Source organism: Phyllobates terribilis, unplaced genomic scaffold (genome assembly GCF_046119375.1).
Source record: "Phyllobates terribilis strain yellow unplaced genomic scaffold, ASM4611937v1 Scaffold_7863__1_contigs__length_34814, whole genome shotgun sequence".
NCBI lineage: Eukaryota > Metazoa > Chordata > Amphibia > Anura > Dendrobatidae > Phyllobates > Phyllobates terribilis.
In genome coordinates this window covers 5,675-18,213 of record NW_027370603.1, presented here as the reverse complement: position 1 = coordinate 18,213, position 12,539 = coordinate 5,675, and the positions used below count along the sequence as shown (strand labels likewise).

Below are 12,539 nucleotides of genomic sequence, written 5' to 3'. Positions count from 1 at the left end.
CATAAAAATTAAAAATAAACATGAAACTAATTTATGTCATTAGAATTAATAATATATACTTTGATGAGATTATTGTCGTCAATGATATTGTTATCAGAACTGATAGTATGTTTTGATGACAATATGTCATCAGAGTATGGTTTGATGACGAGAATGTCATCAAGAAAAAACTTGTCATCATTCTCATCAAACAATACTTTGATGATAAAAAATGTTATGAAGGGTATGAGATTATACCTGGATAATTATATGACTAATAGGAACAATAGCCTTATCATTATTGGTCTCCTCAACCTTCCTCTTAGGAGCACAAAATTTTTGAGACGACCTAACCTTTTTAACCGTCTTCCTTTTCTTCATCTTCTTGTCATCACTATGTTCCAACCCTACCAACTTCCTCTTCGTTGACTCCATGTTTATAGTTTGCTTTGCACCAATTTGAAAATCATTCAAACTACTCTTTTCACCAATAACATCACCAGTCACACTTACAACAAAACTGTTGATCTCTGCAACAACTCTTATAGTATGCATTAGGCGTCGGATTGTGAATCTCATCAGAAAATGTGAGCTTGCGTAAGTCACCTAAATTAGCAATTACATGGACAGTAGCATTATGGAAAACACAAAGATAATAATTATTCTATGTTTAATATAGAGATGAAAGAATATTGTCATCAATGTGATGAAACTATATTGTGACCAAGTTGATGCCAGTAAGCTATCATCAATTGATGACAACATAATGTTATTAATTTGATGACAACACATAATCACCAACATTTTTTTTGTAACATCAATTTTATATCATCAAATTGATAAAATAATATTGTCACCAACTTTATGTCATCAAATTTATGACATCATTCACTAATTTGAATATAGAGTACTGGTGATGACAAAATATAGTCATCAATTTGAATATTGATGACACTATTGTGTCATCAAATTTTATATCATCAACTTGAATATTGGTGATAGAAAATTGGTGACATCATATTAATGACAACATGTTGATAAGAAAAAATTGAGGATAGAATATTGATGAAAGTATATTTTGATGAAAAATATCGTCATCAACTATTTTGCTTTACATACAAAATCTTTGGCTTTAACAATAGTCAAAATGGTTTTGAAATATTCTTATTCTTCTTCTTGATGTAAGACCAACGAATAATCAACATCAACGTTCTTGAAGAGGTTGGTAGACATGAAACAACAACAGGGAAAGATGAGAATGTTTTGAAGATCCAAATCTCGAATTCACACAAAGATAAGTATAAAACATTAGATAGAGTGTCATCGAAAATAAAATGAAATACATATATGCATACTATTTAGAAGTAAAGACACTTGCTTGAAATGTCATTAGGTATCCCAATATGTTGTACCCAAAACCTAGAGCTCGAACTATTGTGACCTTTTCTATTATGTTGCATTAGAAAAGAAATGAGATCATAGAAGCATAACCTCCCCCAAGGATATCTCAAAAACTGCTCCATTTCACTTGAAAGAGCATATGCAGTAGGATTAATCTCAGGTGAAGATCTCTTGGATATCAACACTTCATTAAAAAGTAACACGTGCACCCACTAAGTTTCCTATCCATGTCTTCTTCACCCTCTAAAATATCTAATAGAACTTCATAAGCCAATGTTGAAATGCCTAGCTCAGATCTAGAATCAATTTCAGGCAGGTCGTCATCAAGGATTTGATTGCAATTAAGCTCAGTTATAGAAACAAATTTGACTATTGAAAACCGAGCAATCTTCCCATTAATATTGAACCACATTTCACCATTTTTTTGTTTCGATTTCATGCATCAGTATGTAGTTTATTAATTTACCACAAAATCTGATTGATTGACCTAATATGAAAATAGGGCCAAAGCAACCATCGTAAAGATCATTGTAGCTTGACACTAGCAATATGCTTTCAAGACTTTCAAACAAGTCAAACTTGCTATATTGATTTATCCTCACATAATACTGATCTTTTGTTTGATTATAGAAATTTGATATTATAGGTGACATTTCAAACTGTGGGCAAGTTAAAAATAAAAAAATACATAAGTAGTTTATCATCATCCACATATAACACAAGAGTATAGCGCCATCAAAAGTGTTGTTATCAATTTAATAAGGCTAGAATATAATGTCAGCAAGAGTATACTGTCATCAAATGAAAAAATAACTTGTCATCATTTGCAAAATAATGTAAAAACAAATTATATGTTGATGACAAACATTACACTGTTATCATCCCAATGTACAGTGTCATCAAAAGTATATTGTCATTCCAAGGTATAGTACGAGGGCGGTACGAGTCGAGCGAAATCTATGCGAGAGCGAGGACAACAAAATCGATGGATAAAGGAGAGTGATGTGAGAGCGAGAGAAAAATCAAGCAAAATGCAAATGAAAGGAAGGTGATGAATGAAAATTACAAGTAATTTTATAATAAAAAAGGATAATAGGTCCAATTTTTTCAATAAAACAAGAGTAGAACAGGTCCTGGAAGCTCCTACACAGGTCCACAGACTTCTCGATCAGTTCAGAGTGCTTCCTCGTAATATTTCCCCCTTCTACAAGCTTTCTTTCGCTATACTGATTTCGCATTCATCTGTTACCAACATCTCCCCAGATCCTGTAATGGCGACGTCTAGGACCACTACTGTCAAGCTTGCGAGGTCAGCTTACGCCGTCGCTCGATCTTCCAAAGTTTCAAATGCAGCGGCCGGTTTGGATGGTGTTTTGCGGCGCCCAAGTGATGTATTCCCCTCTCACGAGGATAGCCGGTTGCATCGCTCTGAAATTTTCAAGAACTCCGGCTCCGATTTCAGCTTGGTAGCTAGAGAACTCAAGATGTCCCCGTTCATCGGCGTCGCTCGAGGTGGAATGCTCGGCCGCAGATTTTACTCCACTTCAAACTACTCCCCTACTGGAGGCTCTACCCAGGTGTCCTATGGTGAAAGATAACTACCCTCCTACTAGTGATTTCCGTTGTTTTTTGGTTATTCAATTGGTACACTTCTGTTTGGAATGTCACGATAGGGAGTTTATTTGCATGATTTTAGTTCCATTGTCCCTGCAAATTTCAGAATTACTGGAACGAGGCATGCTTACTCTAAGTTATGTCTACTTCTCGTTGAAACGAGACCATGACATTGTTGCTTTTTTTTTTTTAGATAAATCCATCACAATTTACTGAAATGGCATGGGAAGGACTCGTGGGAGCTTTTGAGTCTGCAAGTGTTAACAAGCAACAAATTGTCGAATCTGAGCATTTAATGAAGGCCCTTCTAGAGCAAAAAGATGGTCTAGCTCGAAGAATATTGACAAAGGCTGGGCTTGATAATTCGTCAGTACTGCAAGAAATTGATGATTTCATATCCAAGCAACCCAAGGTATGTGTACAAAGATTCAAGCTAATAAGTTTTTCTTTCAAGTGTTGTCTGATGGGATATGATTGCAGGTAACAGGTGATAGTGGACCTGTAGTTGGTTCTCATTTTACTTCCCTGTTAGATCGAGCTGGAAAATACAAGAAAGAAATGAGAGATGAGTTCATATCCGTGGAGCATCTAATCTTAGCATGTCATTCAGATAAAAGGATTGGGCAACAGATATTTAAGAACTCTAATCTAAGTGAGAAGGATTTGAGGGATGCTATTCAAGCTGTACGTGGAAATCAGAGAGTAACCGATCAAAGTATGAACTGCTCCTCAATTGTACTTTTTACTTCTCAACATTTATAAGGAAAAAAACTTATACATTTCCAATAACAAAATTTACTTTTGTAGTAATAGTTTTATATATAGGAACCTCAAATTACTTGGTAATGGTGTAGTATTAGGATTTTCAAGTACATGCTGGGATCATTGAGAAAGTAAGTTTACTTCACTACCACAGAATTCTTGGATACTGGTGTGTGATTGTGTGCTGTGTAACAATAACCGCCCTAGAAAACCCTATAGCGGATATTAAAGGATATTAAAACATAATAGCATTTATTTATTTATTTATTTCTGCTGCACATGCTTAACCTGAGTTGCTCTAAGCATGGAAAAGCTAAATCTGAACTGATAGTTTGCTCAATGGCTTTTCTCCAATATAATTGCAGCTGTCCACAATGCTAATACAATTTATATAGTTACCAACTTACCATGTTCTTCTATGCCCCGTGTCATCCTGCACTCTTGCAGTTAGATACTTCATTTTTCCATGTATTGATTCAATGTTGTTAATGTCCGTGAATATATTAAAAACAACTAATGGTCTTTTTATTATTGATGCCATTCCATGAATGTTATTATTCTTTTGTCACATTCTTATGTGTTCAGTTAATTGCTTGAACAGGAAAATGTAATGAAACCTTGATATTGCAAGAAAACAGCTTTCAATCTGTCCTACTTTTTAGAAGACAAAATTTCCGATTTTTGTTAATCTTGAGTCTGTGAAATTGATCTTTCTCTTTGATTGTCTTAGCTTTATGCTGTTTTTGTTTTGTTTTGCTGTTCTCTTTTTATTTATAAAGAACCTATTATTGGTCTTGCTTGTCATTGATGACTTTTGTTATAATAATTGATAATTTTCAGATCCAGAAGGAAAATATCAAGCGCTGGAAAAATATGGGAATGACCTGACTGAACTAGCCAGACGTGGCAAACTTGACCCTGTGATTGGACGGGATGATGAAATTCGGCGCTGCATTCAGATATTAAGCAGAAGAACTAAAAATAATCCTGTCATTATTGGTGAGCCTGGTGTGGGAAAAACTGCTATAGCTGAAGGGTATGGATTAAACTATGATTTCGTCTAAATTATCACATTCTGACATCAACTTACTACTAATTTAAAGGGTGTTAATAGTTCCTTCAGTAACAATCTCTGGATAACTTAAGATATACACATTTGTAAAATATAGCTCAATTTCATCTTATTAGTTGTGCATTTGATGTCCTCAAAGAGGTTTTGCAAAAGCTTGTTTTTGTTTGGATTTTTGCTTGTCATTATAAATCTTAGTAGTCCTGCAACTCTAGGAGGCTTCATAACTTACCTAACCCTTTGCCAACTACAACACGGCATAAAGTGAATGAGCCAATTATTTAAATATGCAAACTAACATGTATTTGTGCTGTTGATATTACAGATTAGCCCAACGTATTATCCGTGGAGATGTTCCCGAGCCTCTAATGAACCGGAAGGTATACAATATCTCCCTCCTGTATTTTACTCTTTCTCAGCTGAACCTTCTATCATGTTCATCATCTTACAATGTTCCATTTTCTGATTGGCTTTCCAAGTTAATGTCCCAAAATGTCATTTCTTCTATCATTACATTTGACTGGTAAATTGAAGTATATGATTATATTTATGACTACTCATTAGTTCAAGTTGATTTTCAGTTGATTTCTCTGGATATGGGCTCATTGCTTGCTGGTGCCAAGTTTCGTGGGGACTTTGAGGAGAGGCTGAAAGCTGTCCTGAAGGAAGTTACATCGTCTAATGGACAGATAATCTTGTTTATTGATGAGATTCACACCGTTGTTGGAGCTGGTGAGTTTGTGGTAGAAAATATTCGTCATAGAAAAATACAAAAGATCTTTATAAACTGTTGAACAAAGCCGTGGTTGGATGCTGATCTTTTTTGCTGTCTTGCAATCTTATTTCAGGAGCTGCTGGCGGTGCAATGGATGCTGGAAATTTGCTGAAGCCAATGTTAGGTCGTGGTGAGCTCAGATGTATAGGAGCAACAACTTTAAATGAGTACAGAAAATACATTGAGAAGGATCCAGCCCTTGAGCGTAGATTTCAGCAGGTATTTTGTGGTCAGCCAGCTGTTGAAGATACAATTTCAATTCTTCGTGGGTTACGTGAGAGATATGAATTGCATCATGGTGTCAAAATATCAGACAGTGCTCTTGTCTCAGCTGCCGTTCTAGCTGACCGTTACATTACTGAGCGCTTTTTGCCTGATAAAGGTAAGTAATATTTCATTCATCTTTTAGTTGAATCTATCAGAAATTATCAATTAGAAACAGAGCTGGGTTCAATTATAATTTACTGTCAAGTATTTTAGGACATCAAACATTCTTTAAATCTTATTATATTGTGAAAAGATAATAAGATTGGTTTACATTGTCATCTGTTGGAATTGTATTTATTATTGCTATCTTGATTATAAAGCATGCTCAGTGCGCTATGACCATCTTGAAAATGCTCATCCTCTTCTTTTTCAAAACCAGTCAATGGGTCCTTGATATATTTCTTATTATTACTTTCAGCCATTGATCTTGTTGATGAAGCTGCTGCAAAGCTGAAAATGGAGATCACATCTAAGCCTACTGAGCTAGACGAGGTAGACAGAGCCATACTAAAATTGGAGATGGAGAAACTTTCCTTGAAAAATGATACTGATAAGGCATCAAGAGAGAGATTAAACAAGTTGGAAAGTGATCTAACATCTTTGAAAGAAAAACAGAAGGAACTTAATGATCAATGGGAAAGTGAAAAGGCTCTAATGACTAAAATTCGTGCAGTTAAAGAAGAGGTATGCCATTCCATATTAATTTCAGTTTCTTCCCTGTACTGCCTCTTTTTGTGAAATTTCTTATAAGGCTCTGTTTGGTGAACTATAGTACAATGCTATTATTATTTACAAGTAGATTTTTAGGTCGGTAACATTTTGGGGGCTGTCGGTTCGAAGTTAAGAATGTCGTTTTTAATGATTTTTATAGCTTTTTATAGGAATAATTTTTCTTTATTAAAAATACTAATATTATATTTTTTTTAACTATATTATGTGTAATTATTTTATATTATAACGACATGTATGATGTGAAATAAATATTTTGGGTACTTCTGGTTCGGCCCACCATTTTCGGATCGGCCGGGTTTAATCGTCTTTTCGGGTCGGGTTCTTCCTTGTCAGTTTCGGGTTGGGTTAACTTTTTCCAGGTCTACACATTATAATGCCATTTCTCTAGAAGTCTTCTTTTTCACACAAATAAGATCCTAATTTTTGTGTCAAATACCCGTTATTTCAATAGTCATTATAATCGATACTATTTGTTCAACAAACGTCCTTATTTTTTTTGAAACTATTGCTTTACAGATTGACAGAGTAAATCTAGAGATGGAAGCTGCTGAACGAGAGTACGACCTAAACCGAGCAGCAGAGCTGAAATACGGAACAATGATGACTCTACAGCGTCAGCTCCAAGAAGCAGAAAAAAACCTATCCGATTACAGAGAATCCGGAAAATCCCTTCTCCGAGAAGAGGTAACAGACGTTGACATCGCCGAAATCGTGAGTAAATGGACAGGTATACCCTTATCCAACCTCCAACAATCCGAGAGGGACAAACTCGTCCATCTAGAAAACGTCCTTCACAAGAGAGTAATCGGACAGGAAATGGCAGTTAAATCAGTTGCAGACGCGATTCGCCGTTCACGCGCTGGCTTATCAGACCCAAACAGACCCATAGCCAGCTTCATGTTCATGGGCCCCACCGGCGTTGGAAAAACAGAGCTAGCTAAAGCATTAGCTACATACCTATTCAACACGGAAAATGCTTTGGTCAGAATAGATATGAGTGAGTACATGGAGAAACACGCGGTTTCGCGGTTAGTTGGAGCGCCACCTGGATATGTCGGTTATGAAGAAGGGGGGCAGTTAACGGAGGTTGTTAGACGGAGACCGTATTCTGTTGTGCTGTTTGATGAGATTGAGAAGGCTCATCATGATGTGTTTAATATTCTGTTGCAATTGCTTGATGATGGAAGGATAACTGATTCTCAAGGGAGGACTGTTAGTTTTACTAATACGGTGGTGATAATGACGTCGAATATTGGGTCTCATTTTATATTGGAGACTCTTAGGAATACGCATGATAGTAAGGATGCTGTGTATGATTTGATGAAGAATCAGGTGGTGGAACAAGCTAGACAGACTTTTCGCCCTGAGTTTATGAATAGAATTGATGAGTATATCGTTTTCCAGCCTCTCGACGCTAAAGAAATCGGCAAAATCGTCGAGTTGCAGGTAATTTGTTTCTTCTCCCTATCTGTTAATAGTCAGGATCAAACAATGAGGAAATTTTATTAAACTCAATCATAAAACTTGAACACCTAGCCTAAGTTCAGGAAACTAATACCGACTTCTAACATAAATTACTGATTTAAGATTGGAGCGAATACTAATTAAGTGCTGCCTGGAATCTATCACATGATTGTTCTGAATATCCAGTATTATGCTAATATTACTCTTTAGCTTACAATGTATTTGATGAGGAAATTTCTGCTGAAATTAGTCCTTGAAACGCGGAAATTTTGCAACCGAGCCTTTCTATCCAATTTATAAATGTAAAGTATTAAATTGTGAACATAGAGTATGAATTATTGAACCTAGGTAAATAAAACAGAAAGTAATGAAATAGTGACACGAACCTTTCTATCCAAATTGTAAACGTAAAGTATTAAATTGTGAACCTAGAGTATGAATTCGTGAATCTACTAAAAAAACAGAAAGTGATAAAAAAGTGACGAGTTATAATTTTATAAATCACTCAATCTTCTTTTCCTTTCTTTTTTAGTAGGTCCACAAATTCATATATTTGGATAGTGAGGTTATTGTGAAGTTTTTTGCATTTTAAGGTCTAATTTTTCATCATCTGTATTATAGTCACTGAGTTTGTAAATGTGTTATAGATGAAGCGGGTAAAAGAGAGGCTGAAACAGAAGAAGATTGATCTTGAGTACACAAAAGAGGCTGTAGAGCTTCTTGGTACGCTTGGTTTCGACCCCAATTTCGGAGCTCGTCCTGTTAAGCGCGTGATTCAGCAGATGGTTGAGAACGAGATTGCAATGGCTGTATTACGAGGAGATTTCAAGGAAGAAGACTCCATCCTAATTGACGTGCACTCATCTTCTTCAACCAAAGATCACAGACGACTTAGCATAAAAAAAATGGACAATGGAAACAGCTTAATGGATGATGCCATGGTTGCCAATAACTAATGTCAGTAATTTTAACCCTTTTTTTTTTCCTTTGATAGGAGTTGTGTATAGAGTTAAGGGCTGAGACAGTGAGCACTGTTGTAGTGAAGTTAAGACGTTGAAATGTGCATCTTGAATATTAAATTCTGCTTTTCCTGAAATAAGCTAACTGTTTGCAATGTACTGCTATGGAGTGGGAGTAAATACTAAAGAGTGAAATTCTCTCTAAGTTCAATGGGTCAGAGAATTTGCATCTGTATTGTATTGTTATTATCCATCTGACACTGTTTTTCAGGAATGGGCCTTTGCCGTGTACACAGCCCTTTTGTATTTACTGCATGATGTTAGTAAATTGACTATAGCTGCACTGGTATTATTTTGTCTTTTTTTATCTGCATTCGGAAGGAATATGCAATTATTTCATTTGAAAAACCACGTCGAGTTGTACCGATAATTTACTCTTGATAATACTGCGGTTTGGTAATTCTACACTCTTTTCAACTCCAAAAATATAACCTTACCTCCAAGTTTTCAAAACAAATTGTAGACAGGAATATGGCCTTCTAAATGGCTACGTATACAATATGACTATTATTACTATCGTCATTTTGAGCTAAAATTAGAATAGAAACTGAACTAGTAGCTTAAAGTTAAATATATGGATGAATATGGAATAACTAGTTTAATCAGTTGATTTGTGAAAAAAAATACTTGTTAATCTCAAGCTTAACGTGAAGAATTGAAATTCCATTAAGCTAGTTTAGCTAACTTAGCAAAACTAGAATACTTCAATTCAAAAAGCTGAGTTCTGTTCATACGTGGACAAATATATGTCAAACGAAAGTCACTTGGCTTAATTTACAAAGGTTTCTTAACATGTCCCCAAGCGCATTTAGGGGTATGGGTCCCAGGGACGGATCAGGATTTGAGTCGATCGGGGTTATAATTATTTGCGGTAAAATGAATTTTGGGCATAGCTGGGAAAATTTTTTAGGGTATTATTGTTGTGAATGCCAAATATATTATTAGATGACCATAAATTAGCATAAATTGTTTTATTTTCGATGATAGATACAATGAAAAATAAACAAATTCATCAATTTTATTGCTATGAAAAAAATTTAGAGATCTTTCTTCAATGAGAATACTAAAATAGTACTAGTTAGACTATAAATCAGTAGAAAATATTTATATTCAAGGTCAGAGAAAACAAGAAAAACATAATTCATCTTAAATTTATTAAATTATCGAATCAAATTTATTAAAATAATATATTTTAAAAGGTAATTTTTTTAGAGTTATTTATATCGAAAATACATATGATATTATTAGGTAGACCATAGATGTGTAAAAACTTTTTATTTTTGGAGATAAATACAATACAAAAAATGAACAAATATATCAATCTTATCATTTGAAAAAAAAATTAGAGGTTTCTTTTCAGTAAAAATACCTAGAATATTATTAGTTAGACCACAAATTAGTAGAAAATAAGCAGAACCCAAAAAAAATCTCAGTGGGGGCTACAGCCCCAGGTCGTCCCAACGTGCATCCGCACATGATGGGTCCCGTAACCCCTCTTTATCTAGACTTGGTAATTATTTTTAATGAAAAAATTGAAACAATTCATCTTATAACAACAAAATCTCTCTTGCTAAGTTGGTAGAAGTCTAAATATATTACGAAAAGGGCTTGAGTTCAATTTTTATATTCATCCATTCTCTCTTAATTTTTATTTTATTAATAACGTTTGCTATATCTTTGTTAAATAATTATTTTTTTATTCTAATAAACATATTTTATCTATTATAATTACTATATGAGCAATAGATTTAATATTTTTAAACATTAATGGATAAAAATTGTAAACCCCCTTTAAAAAATCTTGAGAAAAATTCCATAAAATGCCTCTTTTCATTAACTTGTTCCAAAACTAGACCCCTAATTTAGTGTAACAATACCTAATTTAATGTAACGATTTAATGTAACAAAACTTAATTTATTGTAGCGGTAACGATTAACTTTCTTCTTGTAACGATTTTAATGTAACAAAACTCAATTTAATGTAACAATTAACTTCTTTCTTGTAACGATTTAATGTAACAAAACTACACTTAATGTAAGGGGTCTAGTTTTGGAATAAATTAGTGAAAAGGGTCTATTTTTGTCTTTGCCCCCAAAACCTTATGTATCTAAGAATATAAGATTGTACCTTTAAAATAAGGAATAAGATTGTGAGAGGTACAAAATAATCATTAAAAACAGGTACTCCATCAGTTCCATATTATAGATTATGTTTGACAATATTGAAACAAATTAAGGAAACAAGAAAAGTAAAGTGAAAATGAGAGAGAAGAAGGAGATGGAATTGATTTGAAGAGGAAATATAATGTAAAATTTCTATATATAAAATTTCTTAAAAAGGAAAATGAGATCTTATTTTGGAACACCCGACATAAAAAATGAGATCTTTATAATGAGATGGATGGATTATTTTTTGTATTTGAGAAAGATTTTTTGATTAACTTTTATGGATTAATATTTCTTCTATTTTTATTTAGTTTATTGCATATACGTAAGCAAGGTGAAATTATGCAGGAGAAATTATTTCCACGTTGGTTGTCTGATAAGCGATATGAAAAAGTCATAAATGGCACGCACATACGCACACCTACACTGCCTTCCTTGAGTGCTGTTTCACACATACTGTATTTCAGAAATAAAAATACTTTGACCAGTACGTTGCTCTGCTCTGCGTCCACCATTTATATATCTCCATGCTTTTTATGTTTTCTTCATTTCTCTTCCCAGTTTCGGGTCAGCCTACAAAAGTCCACGTTTGTGTCGGTGGATTCAGAAATGTAGTCGCTAGATCTTCTTAATATTACGCCCATCACTTCCATACTCCTTTTCTGTTGTGAATTTATTTAATGAAATGTTGACTTATGCCCTACCTTGTAAAAAATCCACTTTTAACTATATTCGTTTGTCATAAACAAAAGACCACCTAAACTGGAGTTCTAGGTATTGTTGGACGCGGTCTGATTTGAGTTAACTGTCACGATTGACATACGGGAAGAGAGAAGTTGAAGACTAATGTTAATGTGTATAACCGTTGTGTTTAAGGTCCATATAAATATACTAGTGTAATTTTCATATCACAACCTTCCTGCTAACAGAATTTTCCTTGAGCTCCACGAGGGATTATCTATCCTCGCCAATCTCTTCCTCATTTGCTCCGTAGTTTAATTTGACAAATCAATCAATTATTAGGAATTATAATTGGCATACTTGCGATATCCTCATTTAACATGGGTTGACTAAGTCAATAACTTCGACCGACTGCTGAATGGTCATTGATTTCGGATTTTTTTAGAACCAAACATATATTTTTTCAGGGAGGGTTCCACACGAAATGTACAACTTTTATACTTGAATGTACTATAAAACTGCATATATATTGTATGAGTTTTCTAAAAGATAAAATCTACCATACTTTTAAGTTTGCAACGTTTTTGGCTAAAAATGTGCACTTATTTGA

General features: G+C 34.2%; 1 protein-coding gene across 1 annotated transcript; it reads left to right on the top strand.

Moving 5' to 3' along the window:
* Positions 1-2,651: 2,651 nt before the first annotated feature.
* On the top strand, positions 2,652-9,019 carry LOC141251981 (uncharacterized). Its single transcript, XM_073670437.1, has 10 exons — positions 2,652-2,771; positions 3,188-3,406; positions 3,475-3,709; positions 4,597-4,792; positions 5,151-5,205; positions 5,407-5,557; positions 5,674-5,982; positions 6,286-6,551; positions 7,116-8,045; positions 8,711-9,019. The coding sequence occupies exons 1-10, from the start codon at positions 2,652-2,654 to the stop codon at positions 9,017-9,019; spliced, it is 2,790 nt and encodes a 929-aa protein (XP_073526538.1).
* Positions 9,020-12,539: the final 3,520 nt, after the last annotated feature.